Below are 16,440 nucleotides of genomic sequence, written 5' to 3' on the forward strand. Positions count from 1 at the left end.
TTTTTAACTTGGGGCGTCAACTGTAAAAAAGCAAGAAATTTAGGGGTAGGGGAAATTCAATTGACCATATATCCCATAATACAGGGGTGAGTGCAACAAATTACCACTCATTCTTTTTGTTATAAAGTTGGCTTTTATATGAAACATGATTCAACGTGATTGGACCATCCATGAGGTCAGCAGAGGTCAAAAGGTCACGGAAAGTGGGTTAAGCTGAAAATTTAGCTCCTTTATCAAATAATTCACATATGTATATGTCACAATATGTTCTTTGCATCCCTCTACTGTTTCTGGCCTATATTGATCGTAATAGTGATGGTTTACTGTGGTGGTTGATGCTTTTCATCTTTTGAGTGGTGCTAGTGATTATTATGCTACATTTGTTTCAGCAACTTGCTTCACTCTTGCTGATCTTTATGATTACCATCGATCTTCAGCCTCCCTAGCTGGAGCAAGCTTCCTTCTTGTCAATTATTATTTACATAACAAACATACAAACATACATACAGAGAAAACAAAGTTTGGTTATGGACCATTGCTTCCACAAAACCCAACCAACGCAGATGTAGTCCAGACCTCATTGGACTACTTTGTCTCCTTGAGTCTTAAGATGGGTCAGGCTAAGACGGTGGTGACTTGTGACCAGGCGATATATGACATAGTAAAGGGGTTGTTTAGGAAGGAATTGGAAAAGTACAAAGATGTTATTGTTCGACTTGGAGGATTCCATATTGCCCAGAACTTCTTGGGATCTATTGGATTTTTCATAATGGAGAGTGGCATAGAGGACATTCTGGTTTCTAGTGATATCTGTGGTCGAGGTACAGCCAATAAAGTCATGGCAGGAAAAGATTATTATAAGATGGTCCGTTATCATTCATGGTTGAGTGAGGCATTGTTCATGCTGAAGTCGGAGGCATTTGAGAAATGGCTGTTGTTCGAGAAGACTGAGGAGACACTTTCTTTGCTTTCGTCTCTGCTTGAAAGTCTTAGAAATGCCTTTGACAGGAAAGAGAAGGACGAATTTGCTGCACTCATGAAGGAAGTCATGAAATGCCTAGTCACTGGAGTCACTCTGGGGAGATTTTGAGAAGGGATTAGGAGTGACAGCCCATCTTTCGAGCATGTACATAGACATGGTGCTTATTCTAAGGCGTTACATCCATGCTGAGAGAGCTGGGCTGTGGCAACAACACTTACAAGAGGTACAGAATATGCTACCCTATACCATTGCTTCCGGCCATAGTAAGTACATGTCCTGCCTTCCGATCTATCTCAGTGAGATGCAAAAGCTTCCAGAAACAGCACCAGAAGTGCACGAGGAGTTTGCAGCTGGCAAATTCACAGTTCACCAGACTGCAGGAGACTTTAATGGTGTGTGGACAGACCTTGCCCTTGAACAGACCTACAATAGGGAAGGCAAAACAAGCCTCCTTAAGGGTATAACACAGTCTGAATCAGCACGAGAAAAGTACATCAAGGCTCTACCGTTCATGACCTCTGTCTCTGAAAGTGTAAAACAGATGGCACACATGGCCTCGTCGCAATCTGACCACCACGAGAAGCTGAGGAAAGACGACATGGAAGCCGTGTTGCAGATCAAACAGACCGTGGAAGAGAAGATGCAAAACCCATTCGATCCTTCACTTGCAACAGATAAACTAATGAACATATCCACAGGTCAGATTCTTGCAGCAACTACCCTGGTAGATGCCAACCGTCTAGGCTTGGAGGCAATGGATGCTGCCACGACAACGAATGCAGACAAGATTGTCCAACCGAAGATAGAAACATTTGCCATGCATCTGAAGAAAAGTAAGAAAAAGATGGACACTGTGAAAGAAGTCATCAGAGAGGAGAGTGCAGTGACAAGGGCACTTTGTTTCGCACAGGACCTGAGTGATGAGGCACGGACTGAGGCATTTAGTTACGAATGGCTTGAGTACCCTCCCTCGTTGTTTGAGCCAGAGAAGAATGGATTTTCCATGCGCAAAGGTTGCAAATCCAACTATCTATCCACTCTACAGGCAGAGGTTGCCGAGTCATGGGAACCGTTAAAAGAGTTGCCTCCTTCTGCATCTGATGCAGTTTATGTAGTCGATGCAATGGCATTCATCCAGCGGTTCAACACACTTGGTTCGAGTACATTTGACCAACTTCAGGAAAGGTACAGGAACAAACTCTTGAACATGAAACCCAGACATTGCACTGAAGTGCATTTCGTGGGCGATCATTCGTGGGCGATCAATATGATTTTGGGTTGAAGAGTCTAAAAGGGGATGAACGCCAGAGACGGGAGTCAAATACCAACTTGCCAGAGTTTGTTCCAGCGGACATCATGAAAATCCCTGATTGGAACACATTCCTGTCAAACCCTTGTAACAAGACCAATCTGCTGTCGTATCGTGCTTCACGTTGGTCCCAGGAGTCACCCTGGCCTGATGGCTTCTGCCTGGTCCTTGGGGTCAACGCCCAGGCAACTCGTGTGACGCAGACGGAACATACCAATGTTGATGAGCTGTACTGCCCTAACCACGAGGAGGCGGACACCAGAATCTTTGCTCACATTGCTAGCTGTGACAACAGCGTAGTTGTCATTCAGGCTACAGATACAGATATCATCGTCTTGTCAATGTATCATTTCCCTCGGTTGACAAACGTTGTTGAGTTATGGGTGGAAAAGGATGATCTGTTCCTCCCCATCCATGACTTGGTGAATGAGTTGGCCAAAGCAGTTGGAAAGGATGTATTGGCACTCACAGACACACTGCTCATGTCCTACATTCTGTCAGGTTGTGATTCGGTGAGCTATCCTTTCAAACGGGGTAAGAAGAGAGCAGTGAAAGTCGCACTCCAGCATGTTGACAAACAGCCAGCGTTGTCCAATTTCATCCGACATGAATCCGGACCTTCTGCACATGATCAGGTGATAACTGAAGCACGAAGCTTCTTTTGTGATCTCTACGGCAAGCCAGGGTATTCATCCCTGGATAAGCTCCGCGCCCACTTGTTTGCATCTAGCAAACTAGATCTGCGCTCCCTTCCTCCAACAGAAGATGCTTTTCACTTCCACGTTCTCAGGAGCCTTTGTCAGATCAGCTTATACAAGCAAGCTTCACTCAGCAATCCAGTGCTTCTTCCACCTGAAGAGTATGGCAGGAGTGTGGATGGTGACAGGTTAATTCCTGTCATGAAGAGCAAGCCATCAAAGCCTTCTACTGCGAAGTTGAAGTACTGCAAATATGAGAAGAAACCGAACTGCCTGAAGAATTGCCCTTGTGCGAAAGCTGGAGTACCATGCATCATTGCATGTGCCTGCAATGGCGACAGAGAAAAATGTGGATGGCTTCTGACTGATGACGGTGATGATGATGAGTAAATAGAGGTAATGACACTTTTCCAGACAGTATGTGGTATGACTTGTCGTTTTAAAACATGTTGAAGAGTACCGTGCAAATAGATAGTGTGAATGCCCGATTTTGGTGATTTTTTAAAGTTATGCAAATCTAAAGTGACATACATGCCAGTAAGTTAAGTTCAGTCGGGGCATTTCTTTCCCAAAAACATCAGAGGGGTACAAACAACATATTTTGGGTGTAAAAGTTTGGCTATATTGAGCTTGAAGTAGGAAAAATGTGATTTTATTTACTAAAGGAGCTAAACTTTTAGCTTAACCCACTTTCCGTGACCTTTTGACCTCTGCTGACCTCATGGATGGTCCAATCACGTTGAATCATGTTTCATATAAAAGCCAACTTTATAACAAAAAGAATGAGTGGTAATTTGTTGCACTCACCCCTGTATTATGGGATATATGGTCAATTGAATTTCCCCTACCCCTAAATTTCTTGCTTTTTTACAGTTGACGCCCCAAGTAAAAAAACGTCCCTACAGAATTCGCGCAATCCAAACTACCTTGCTAAGGTCACTTTTCTGGTGGCTAACACCCCCACAGACATGATCTAGGGGTCAAACATTTTATAGCAGGGGTGTCACTTCAAAATCTAATTTTGAGGTCTCGGATCCCAGACCAATAGTCTCCTCATTTCATATTAAAGACTTTCATTTGAAGAGGAAGATTATAAGAGAGAATCATCAGACCTCCTGATTTTACATAATCCTGACACAACAAATCCTTTTCTTCCTTTCTGCTATGATCTCCTCTGGAAAACCCTTAAAGGTTGTAAACTTTCTCAGTTCAATGAAAACACCAGAAGACCTATTGTTTCATGCTGCATATCTTTAAAAAAAACTGTGGCAGGATAAAATAATTTGATAAACTACTCCACAATATTCAGGTCTACATGTGTAAACACATCGAGTTGGATCAATAATGATTCCAATAAAGCAGGTGATGCTGTTTCAACCTATCGGCAACGTCGAGCAACGTTCACAGTCTGACCAAGCTACCCTGAAAGTCCCGTTACTACAAATTCAGCAATGACAGAGTTGCAAACCTATGTTGTATTATTCTAAAAAAAATGGCAGTAAATAGAACTTCCTTTTCTATCTTACGAGTAAATACGACCCGTCGCTTCACTGACGGGAATATTAAGAGATGAGGGAGGAAGGGAGAGAAGGGAGGGGGGCCTTTTGCGTCACAAACATTCCTGGGAGTTCTCTGAATCCACCGTCTGCGGTTTCATTGAAGTCAAGTTATAGCACGACAAACAAACACACAGACACGGCTCCTTTTATCATACAGATATGCTGTTTCACAACTCTTCTTTCATTTCATGTTTTTGGGGAAGGTCATGTGATGCTCTAGATTTGGAATGAACAGCAATTGTCCTGCTGGGAACTCATAATGATTATTTAACTTAACTTCCATCTCTCTTTTGTTCTTTGTTTACAGCCAATCATCCCAATGTTCACTAAGAATTTGCAGGAGAGCTGCTACCTAGTGAGCATTTTCGGTAAGTATCTGTTTCATGATTTGTGTTGACGAAGAGAATCTGTCAACAGTATATAAAATACCATTGTCTCTCTGTGGCTGTCTGTCTGCCTTTGTTCCTTATGCACGGCCACATATTTTAAGTTACAAACTTCAAACTTAGGGTACAAATACAACTTTTTTGGGGGGGTAACATAGGCTATGTAGCCGCGGCCTCACACAGGGATGTCGGGTGCCATAAATTCTCAATGTAAATGTGTACCGCCGCCTGGCAGAGGGTATTACAATTTCCTTCTTTACCTGCACAATGCCGAGGTTAAAGCACTCTTTGCACAGGTAAATTTGTCCTCCTTTCCTCCCCCCCCCCCAAAATGGAGGGGACTGTCAAAGCCCCCCCCCCAAATATGTATATGTAGTATATCTCTCCCCTCCCCCTTCCTTCCACCATTCCCCCCTCCTCCCTTCCCCCTTATAGCAGCAAGAGATGTGACGACTAATTGGTCCATCAGCGAAGCGATGGGTAGGCTCTTCTATGTATAATAAGATAAAGAGAGGAGGAATCAAATGAAAAATGAGCATGCTCAGAAGACTTGAAATCTGAAAACTACAACAAGGGAAGAAAGAAAAAGAGAAATCACAACAACACAAACAGAAACAAACCAGATGGTATTCATAGAATACTTACCCTGTGCAGTCAACTTGTTGTAAGTGAACTCTTTTGTTTTTGAAGGTTTTTTTTTCTTTGATCCAATATGGCTGACAGACCACGTGAGCGATGACATCATAAATTTATATTCTCTAATACAATTGTTGCACAGATCACGCTCAATACATTTCAAACTGATCAGACTAAGCGTTGTCCCTGTTGAATTATGACATCATAATTATGGCACTAATGATGTCATCGTTAACAACACCTATTCCCCATATGGAGTTATTTACAATGAGCCATGTTTCATTTTTTTCCCAACGAGCGGTTTTGGAAATATAGAGGTGCAACGTTTTTCAGTTTTTCCAAGATGGCGCCTGTACCACATGACCCATGACATCATGATTATCATTAAAATATTCTAAAGGAGGAGGTGATCCTGTGGTGAAAATTTCGTGTCCATCAGACCAATAGTTGCTGAAATTTTTAAAATAATGATCGAATGTATAAGTGTTGTATTTGTCGAATTATGATGTCATAACGAACGCACCGATGACATCATCATTAACATATCTTATTCCCCATGGGGAGTAGTTGACAATGAGCTGGGTTTCAATGTTTTCCATGTAGTGGTTTCATGGATATAGAGGTGCGAAGCTTTTCCAAAATGGCGCCTGTACCACGTGACCGATGACGTCACAGTGATCATTAAAATATTCTATAGGAGGAGGCCCTCATATGGTGAAAATTTCGTATCAATCGGACCAATGGTTGCCGAGAAAATGAATTTAAAAAATGCAGACATGCATGGCACACGGCACACGTACGCACACCGAATGCTTAACCCCGCTTTTCGCTTTCACGAGCGCAGGGTAACTCGTTGAGTTTTGTATTCATAGAATACTTACCCCACGCAGTCAACTTGTTGCTAGCCAACTCTTCTGTTTTTGAACATTTTTTTTTCTTTGATCCAATATGGTTGCCAGACCACGTGAGCAATGACATCATTAATTGATATTCTCTAATATAATTGTTGCATAGATCACGCTCAATACATTTCAAACTGATCAGACTAAGCGTTGTCCCTGTCGAATTATGACATCATAACAAAGGCACCGATGACATCATCATTAACATATCTTATTCCCTAAGGGGAGTACTTGACAATGAGCCATGTTTCAATTTTTTCCATGGAGCGGTTTCAGAGATATAGAGGTGTAATATTTTTCCAAGATGGCGTCCGTACTACGTGACCTATGACGTCATAATTATGAATAAAAAAATTCTACAGGCGGAGGCGCTTCTATGGTAAAATTTCCCCCCTACAGGCGGAGGTGTACCAAAATTTCCCCCCCCCCCCACCTTACCCCTGGTCTCGGTGGACCTCCGGACCCCGAGAGGGTCCCCGGCAGAAAGCTGTTTTAATCCCTCACTGGAACCAGCAAATGGAACAGTCAAGTCAAATGATGCAACCCCACCCGGTTATAAGCAAACCATAATATATTATAAATCCCACACAAAGAGCCATACCACAATGGGGCAAGCCATACAGCAATGGGGCAATCACACACTTTCAAATCCTACGATAATATCCTTATCAAGCCCCTCAACCCCACACTCACGGCACCTCACCCAATGTCTCTGCTCCACTCCAAGGCGAAGTCCCAATGTCTCTGTGCGCTCCCGCGATCGGGGAGTCGAGGCCCGATGGTCAATTGAGGCGTCGACGAGCGAGACGACCCCGAGGTCACGTGCTCAGCCCCCAGCAGCACAGCGGTGGAGAGGAACCTCACAAAGATTCGAATTGAGGCGTCGACGAGCGAGACGGCCCCGAGGTCACGTGCTCAGCCCCCAGCAACACCGGTGGAGAGGAACCTCACAAAGATTCGCTCTGATGTACACGTTGCGGTTCCACCCGCGAGCCTCCGTAGAATTTGCACGTGCCCCTCTCTGGCACGGCCGTTCCTGGCAATCCACCAGGGAATAATGCCCAGCCGACACGACGAAAGCCTGTTCCCTGCAGGGTGCTCGCGTGGCCAGAATGGCGATCGGCTTTCGCTCCAACCCGGGTTCTCAAGGTCTGGATCCTCCGGAACCTTGCTGAGAATACCCGGCGACACCGGCTCCCCGCACTCCGGCGATATTTCTTATCGACCGAACTCCCTTTTAAGGACGCAAGGTTCCCTCGCACTATACGTCGAGTGCTCGGCCCGGAGCCTCCACCACCACGTCTCCTTTTTCCTTCGCTCCACCTCTTCCGGTCTCGATCCGGATTTTCCCACCACATTTTATCAGGAGCGCTTTTAATCCTTTTAACCACAACAAGCATCATCTGGAATCAACCATGAACAAGAACCACCATAATTAGGGCCGGTATCCGTAACACTTCCCCCCCTCAAGAAAGAAAGTTTGAACATTGGGAAAACTTTCGTTGTCGGCAAAATTCTTTACACCAACAAGAGTAAGCTCACCCCCAAATCATCAATTCCTGTGAGCAACAACCATCCATAGTTCCCAAAAATAAAGCAACAAACTTTTCACACCCCCCACAGAATTCCCCCAAATTAACTCACTCTGGACAACGCGTCCGCCACGACATTGTCCCGGCCCTTCACATGTTCAATTTCCAAGTTGAACCCCTGCAAAGCCAAACTCCATCTCATCAACCTCTGATTTTATTTTTCATTTTTTTGAATGAAGGTTAAGGGGTTGATCAAAAATCCAAAGTTACGCATCTCGATAGCCCTTTTTCCGGGAGGCCAAGCCGAGTATTCACTACATGGACACCTTTAAGAAGGTGGAGTTCACGGTTAGTCCGGGGAGGAAAGTTCACTACATGGACGCCTTCAGGAACGTGGAGTTCACGGTTAGTCCGTGCAGGAAAGTTCACTACCTGGACGCCTTTAGGAACGTGGTGTTCACGGTTAGTCCGTGTAGGAATCTGGGCTCGGCTGCTCCGCCGCATTCCGTGCTTCAACTTCTCCGGACTCCTAATAATTACGGTGGGACCACTTGTCACAGTAGTCACGGGAATAGCGGTCTCCCTCTCGGCTGCTACCCTGATAATCATTCTTTCGGGAGATGCCGTAACTCTGGGAGCCTCCATAGTAATATCGGCTGCGGCCACCACCAAAACTACCGCCAAGTTGTCCTCTTCTGTAGACCTCTCGACGCCTACGAAATGCCTTCCCTACTGTTATGGTCCAACCCTCCAAATCCTTGCCATTCCAATTCTTCTCTGCCTCTTTGGCGTCCTTTGTGCTTGCAAACGTGACAAAGCCGAACCCTCTTGACTGTTGCGTTTCCCTGTCTTTTACCAACCGCACTTCCACAAGCGGTCCATATTTGTTGAAGACAGAGGTCAGAACTTCCTCCTTTGTTTTGAAGTTCAGTCCACCGACAAAAAGCTTGCCAACTTTGCCTCCATCCCTGACTGGTGAGGTGTTATTTCCCATATCGGACTTTTTCACACCCATCAGGTTACTAGAAACTTGACCCCCGGCCAAATCATTCCCAACCACAACTGATACTCCCTCTACAGGAAGAGTGGCTTGCAACCCCACGGTGACCGGTCCTGACACCAAATCAGACTCGAGATTGATGACATGAAGGGGAGCGCTAACCCAGCCACCGATCCCTTGTAACCGAACACTATCACCAGTTGCTGTACTCCCGAACAATGGCAAAATGCCTTCAAGCATTAAGGATTGATGTGCTCCTGTGTCCCTCAATACCCTAACAGGTCTTGGGTTAGTCGAGTCTCCCTCCAGTGAGACAAACCCCTCATAAATAAATGGTTGGTAACTCTTCTGTGGGCGATTTCTCACATTTGCCATCGCATTCGGAGTTGTACTCGTCGGACTCCGCTCCTGATTTTCCTTTCCCAAAGCATGACAGTGGGACATCAAGTGTCCGGGTTTATGGCAAAAAGCGCAAGTAGGCTCGGAGGAGAACCTCGTGGTCTACCTCGAGGTCCACGGAGGATACGTCTGCCTTGAAACCGTTGACTTCTGACCCCTAGAAGTCGTAATATCAGAGTGGTCCTCCTCTCGAGGCCGCCCCCATGAATTTTCGTTCTCCGCCCCTGCCGTACCATAGCTCCCCTGGCTAAGTCTAGGCGAGAAGTTAGGGTTGCGGAACCCCATCCTGTGGGTTAAGGCATAGTCATCTGCCATGGTCACTGCCTCATACAACTTTGGTACTTTCCTTTCCTCCAGGTGTATTTTAATGTCCTCGTGGACACACTGTTGGAATTCCTCCACCAGGATCAATTGTCGCAATAGTTCGAAGTCTTTCCCAACTCCTTTCGAATCGCACCACCTGTCAAACATGGTTTCTTTCAATCTGGCAAACTCCACGTGGGTCTCATTCTCCCTCGTCCTGGCATTCCGGAATTTCTGCCGGTAAGCTTCCGGGACCAATTCATAGGCTTTGAGAAGGTGTTTCTTCAACACCTCATAATCTGCACACTGGTCAATCGGTAAAGCCGAATAAATCTCTTGAGCTTTACCCACCAGAACACTTTGCACCAGTATGGACCAGTACTCCTCAGGCCAGTTTAACTGTCGAGCCACTTTCTCAAAGTGTGGAAAAAACTTGGCTACCTCCTTCTCATTGAAGGGTGGGACCAGCCTCACATGTCTGCCAACATCCCAGGTGTTCTGACTAGGTATCGAACCAGTCAGCGGGGATGGTACCTCTCCCCGTTCTCTTATTAATTCCAGCTGCTTGACTTTCATTTCCTGCTGATGCGCCAATTCACGGTCCTTTAACTCCCTTTTGGCTCTTCTCTCCTCTGCTTCGAGGTCTCTTTCCACTCTCCTTTCCTCTCTTTCCAGTACTTTTTCCCTTTCCTGGCTCCGTAATTGCATCTCCATTTTCCGGAGCTCCACATTTTCTTGTTCTTCTGGTAACCAATCCCAGGCTACCTCTTCCCATGCTTTTAATCCCACCATAGATTGTATCACCACTGTCTGCAACTCTGCCTTCCTCATATTAGTTTGGACCTCCAAGCTAAAATGTTTGGCCAATTTCCAGAGGTCCGATTTTACTAGCGCTCTGAACTGTGCTTCACTCGGGGTCACCATAAACTTCTCTGCGTCAAACGCCATAGTGACTACTGGTAACACCTGTTAACCTTCACACAAGAAATTTCTAACAAACAAAAACAAAAGTATATATATATTTGTTGTTGTTGTTGTTGTTGTTGTTGTTTGTTTTCGGAAAAAAATTGGGAATGTTGGAAAAAGTTCCAAACTTGGGAATTCTTTCCCGGACTAAATTTAGGAATTTTTTAGATCCCGGGCGCAGACCCAATTGCGAGTCCACGAATATCAATTTGGACGAGCCCCCAATTTCTGTTACGGGGTCCCCCCCCCCCCCCCCCCCGCCTTACCCCTGGTCTCGGTGGACCTCCGGACCCCGAGAGGGTCCCCGGCAGAAAGCTGTTTTAATCCCTCACTGGAACCAGCAAATGGAACAGTCGAGTCAAATGATGCAACCCCACCCGGTTATAAGCAAACCATAATATCTATCTATAATTCCAGTAATCTCTGTGTGTATGTGTGTGTGTCTGTGTGTGTGTTTGTCTGTGACCGCTGTTTCTCGACAACCACGGGTCCGATATACTTGAAACTTGCCAGGTATATTGCTGGGGACCCGAGGATGTGCCTTTTCAAGGTTTGAAATTAATCGGACAAGTGGTTCCCAAGGTATGGTCACCGTACTCGCAAGCCGTTCGCTTTGGCTTTGCAAATGGACCAAACCATTTCATGTAAATAGAGGGGGGGGGGTTCTACCGTACTCGCAAGCCGTTCGCTTTGGCTTTGCGAATGGACCAAACCATTTCATGTAAATAGAGGGGGGGGGGGGGTTCTGTGGTCGTTACTGCCACGTGGTTTCAAAGTTTTTTTTTGTTGTTGTTGTTTGCACGCATGTTTTTTTGCACCCACGTACGGGCACGCCCTAGTATTATAAATCCCACACAAAGAGCCATACCGCAATGGGGCAAGCCATACAGCAATGGGGCAATCACACACTTTCAAATCCTACGATAATATCCTTATCAAGCCCCTCAACCCCACACTCACGGCACCTCCCACAATGTCTCTGCTCCACTCCAAGGCGAAGTCCCAATGTGTCTGTGCGCTCCCGCGATCGGGGAGTCGAGGCCCGATGGTCAATTGAGGCGTCGACGAGCAAGACGACCCCGAGGTCGCGTGCTCAGCCCCCAGCAGCACAGCGGTGGAGAGGAACCTCACAATGATTCGAATTGAGGCATCGACGAGCGTGACGACCCCGAGGTCACATGCTCAGCCCCCAGCAACACAGCGGTGGAGAGGAACCTCACAAAGATTCGCTCCGATATACACGTTGCAGTTCCACCCGCGAGCCTCCGTAGAATTCGCACGTGCCCCTCTCTGGCACGGCCGTTCCCGGCAATCCACCAGGGAATAATGCCCAGCCGACACGACGGAAGCCTGTTCCCTGCAGGGTGCTCGCGTGGCCAGAATGGTGGGCGGCTTTTGCTCCAACCCAGGTTCTCAAGGTCTGGATCCTCCGGAACCTTGCTGAGAATACCCGGCGACACCGGCTCCCCGCACTCCGGCGATATTTCTTATCGACTGAACTCCCTTTTAAGTACGCAAGGTTCCCTCGCACTGTACGTTGAGCACTCGGCCCGGAGCCTCCACCACCACGTCTCCTTTTTCCTTCGCTCCACCTCTTCCGGTCTCGATCCGGATTTTCCCACCACATTTTATCAGGAGCGCTTTTAACCCTTTTAACCACAACAAGCATCATCTGGAATCAACCATGAACAAGAACCACCATAATTAGGGCCGGTATCCGTAACAAAATCCATCCATAGCATTTGAGATATCCTGTTCACAGACAGACGGGTGAAAACATAACCTAGCGGAGGTAAATAGCTAATGAGCACAAAAACAAAAAACAGGGGAAACAAACAAGAGGGAAGAAATGTGGATATATGCAGTATTGTAAATAATTATGGAAATAGAGTATAAACCGGGTATAAAATGTTTGTTCTTACCCTAGAACTCGCTCGTCGTACTCCATGAATACAATAAGGTTTATGGTCCTCATCTTTGGAACACTATCGACTGAGCAGTGAAAGTCCAACCGTCCATGAACAGATTCAAATCCTCCGACAAAAACTTACTCCTATCCCAATATGTAGGTGGTCCATGTGCAGCCACCCAGCTGCTGGTTGCATCATTTCTGTGGACGCGTTTGCCGCTGATGTAATGCCTCTTTATAACCAGTTATCTAGTACTCATTTTGCTGATCTCGGAAGGATGACAAGCTGAGTCAACCCCACCTGCCATTAATTCAACGGGATTCGAACTCAGGACCTTAGGATCCCAAGCCCACCACCTTAACCATTAGGCCAACACCAGGTATAATAATGTTCTGTCTGGGTGTAGAGCAAAATCTAGAGCTAGGTAGATCTGTATAGATAGGTATTCGACTGTCGCGATAGGGAATCTACCTGTAATAAGTTCTTCATGTTTAGGCGTTTGTCGGGGTAAGGTGTATAATTGTGGATCTACCAGGAGATTCGTGTGATAGATAGGGATTAAAAGATAACGCCCCTGTGAGTCTCACCTGGTCATCAAACCCTTATCCATTATGGCACTGCAAACCACATAAACACTTAGTTAGGTCCCTAGTGCAACATTAAATAATTCCTCCCCTTTGACATGACTTTGGAAGAGAATAGACGGGAAATCGGGCTGAAACACCGCCACAATCGGCCGCCACCATTTACACCTCCGCAAGGCCTACAAATCTCGGATAGCACGTGCTATGAAGAAGAGGCAGGAGTAGAGAGAGCGGCAGTGGGCGTGCCCCTGGGCGAGCCGGGGGAGGCTCTGATAGGCTGAGGGGTGCGCCAATGTGACGTCATCGGCCAGGGATATTAGCGAGGACAGGACGCCATTTTCGGCAGTTGGCTGCCAGGCGAGTCCCGGTGTGAGTTGAGGTGAGAGCAGAGCCCTGACTTGAGTCAAGAGTTCGAGTGCAGTTCGTACGAGCAGTTGACGAGTGCCATAATCAAGTTCAGGCAGTTCAGATCGGAGATCCCGAAGACGAGTTCAGGGCGCGAGGGGAGCTTGCTGTCCTGCTTTTGGGGCCTCGTGTGCGAACGGAGTGGGCGTTGGCTCGGGCTATTGCGTTGCTGTGGTGCTCGGAGGCGGTCGGAGAAGGCCTGGTGGCGGCCGAGCGGGGCCGTGTTACAAGAAGACGACAGAGACAGATAAGCCCGAGCTCCGCGTACACTGTACACGACGTGACATGTTTCTTTTGTGATTCATCATCCCCCGTTTTGTATTTGAGGTCTGGAGTGCGGGATCCCGATTTAGAATAGCTTATTACCGGCGCGTATTTTCCTGTCTTGCTTTTATATAATAAACCCTTGTATTATTTTTGTATATATCTGAACACAGTTTTCCTGGGTGTTTGATTTTAATAGGTAAGGCTGCAGAGCTTTCGCTGTGTCCCGCCATTCCGCGCGTTTAAGCGCTTTGATTTGGAATCCGCTATTGAGGTTTCACCTCGGGAGTTTAAAGCCTCGTAATCGGCCTCCGCAACTTTGATGTTAATTGGAGTTGCGCGACATTTGTTGTCGAGGAGTGGGATGGAACCCTAGAAAAAATAAATTTGGTGTCAGGAGTGAAGGATTCGAACCTGTCGGACAATTTTTTTGTCCGTGGCGAGACATTGACACGGTCGGTCGTACATTGCGCCCGACGTTCGAACGCAAAATTTTTATAGGCGAGGCGGAGAAATTTAATAATCAATTGGACATACGGAACGCGATATCGCGTCTTCGACAAATTTAAAGTGTGTTTTTCTGGAATTAAAATAAATGCGCGCGCGGGAAACAATCTTCGGGAAGGCGGATGTCGGAGATTGACGAAATGGAGGTACGCAGCGAGGCTTCCGTCAGCGTAGGGAGTGAGCCGGAAATAGGGGGATTTGAATTGGAGGAGAGTCTTGGAACCTCCCCCGTCCTGAGTACCAACTTACCCCCCTCCCCTACCGGGGAGTCGGGAGCAGTAGGAGCGGCCCCGACAACCGACCATATGTTGGGTCAATTGCTTCGAAAAATGGAACAAATGATGGAAAAGAACAGTGAGCGATTGGGAAAGCAGATGGGAGACATGAACGCACAGAGTGAGCGAGCCAGTCAGGAATTGAATGACAAAATTAGTGGGTTGGAAAATAAAATGGATGCTCAGAGTAATAAAATTGATGGGCTGGAAAACAGAATGAGTAAGGAGATGGGAGAAATGAAAAACAAAATGGAGTCCCATGGGGATGAATGTAGGGAAGGAATGAAGGAAATGAGCGACCAAATTAATGAATTAAAAGGGGAAATGAATGCTCAGAACGAGCAATTGGAGAACAAAATTAATGCCCAAACCAAAAACATGGAGGGGCAAATAATTAGATTAAAGGAGGGATTGAAAGAACAGATTGAAGGGATGGACAGCAAAATTGAGGGATTGGAGGGAAAAATGAATTAACAAATGAAGGAAAGGAATTGAAAAATTGGAAGGAAATTTACATGTAGATGGGGAATGCATACAGGAAGAAGGGGCGAGTCCACAGGTGAACGTGGAGTGCCTACAGGTAAATGGGGAAGACCTGATTGTGGCATGTGAACAGGTAGATGGGGAATGCCAACAGGTGAGCGTGGAGTGCCAAAATTGTAATACTAATAGGGAGTGTTTCCCATCTGGTGTCCTGGTTGTTTATCGGGACCGTATGGATGTCACAACACCCCAACCGGGGGATGAATTTGGAATTGTGCAGCACCAGGGCGGTGGTGCGGAGCAAGAGGGGGTAGAGTTATTGGGGGTCCGTGCAATGGAGCCGGACCGGGTATTTATTGGGGATAATGATGAAGACCTGGTGGGGCCAGAAATGATTTGTAATGATGATGATGATGAGGATGATTTGATTCAGCTGCTGGGGACCTGGGATAGTCCCATGGAGGTAGAGCTTGACCAGGCCCAAAGGAGTCTGGGTAATGAGGTGAGTTGGTCCGAGGAGGTGGTTGGAATGACAGAGGGGACGCTCACCGAACACTACGATTTGGCAACGGAGGCTCCAAAATTGGACAACCAGTTGGGGGAGTGTGTTGGCTCCGGGCTGGATTCGGACCTTGGGGAGTCGGGAGATCGAGCCTCTGACGATTTGGTCCCCGTAGGGAATTTGTACCAGCTGCAGGGAGGGGCAAAACAACCGGTGGTAGAGGTTGTTCCCTGCAGCTGTGGTTTGGCAGTGGGAATGAAAATTTGTAAAAGGAAATTTAAAATAAAATTAAAATGGGAAATTGATTTGGAGCAGCCATGGTTGGGATTGGTCCCCGGGCTGCGGGATTTGGACATAGAGAGGTCATGGGTGATGGCCTCGGGCAAAAGTTGCCCCTTTCAAAATTTGGGTATGCCAGCCAGCTGTGGGGCTGTGCTGGCGAGATTTGGACGTGGGGTCCAGCCATGGGTGGCATGGTACGACCTGGGCCCCACGGGGGGTCTGGCGGATTGTGGTGACCTTTGTCCGTCGGGGGACCGGCCGTGCGAGTGGCTTGGGCCGACAGGGTCACCGGACCCTGGTGGGGGTTAAGACCTCCGGGGGGTCCGAGGTGGTCTCTCAAACCTGGGATGGCATATATTGAGGACCACTTGGGGGAGGTGTTGTGGGTCGCGCTTTGGTGGTGGCACTGCAGACGGCCAGCTTGGGCCTGATGTAGTGACCACCCGGGCATGCGGCCTGACACCCTCTCCCTGAGACTTTGGGACAACCGGCATGTGATGACCTGCCATGCCGTGTTGGTCGATGGACGCGGGTCAATCCGAATGGACAGGGATGG

At 47.1% G+C, this 16,440-nt stretch overlaps 1 protein-coding gene across 5 annotated transcripts in view; it reads left to right on the forward strand.

Annotated features, from left to right (window-relative positions):
• The window catches only part of LOC137438861 (DGAT1/2-independent enzyme synthesizing storage lipids), an 82,280-nt gene that overhangs the window by 31,276 nt on the left and 34,564 nt on the right, over positions 1–16,440 (forward strand). For all 5 annotated transcript variants that reach the window (XM_078767353.1, XM_078767356.1, XM_078767357.1 and 2 more), the window contains exon 6: positions 4,856–4,916. In XM_078767353.1, the coding sequence (XP_078623479.1) occupies positions 4,856–4,916 (61 nt within the window). The remainder of the gene's footprint in view (positions 1–4,855; positions 4,917–16,440) is intronic.

This window comes from Myxine glutinosa, chromosome 13 (genome assembly GCF_964187855.1).
Source record: "Myxine glutinosa chromosome 13, kmMyxGlut1.1, whole genome shotgun sequence".
Taxonomy (NCBI): Eukaryota; Metazoa; Chordata; class Myxini; order Myxiniformes; family Myxinidae; genus Myxine; species Myxine glutinosa.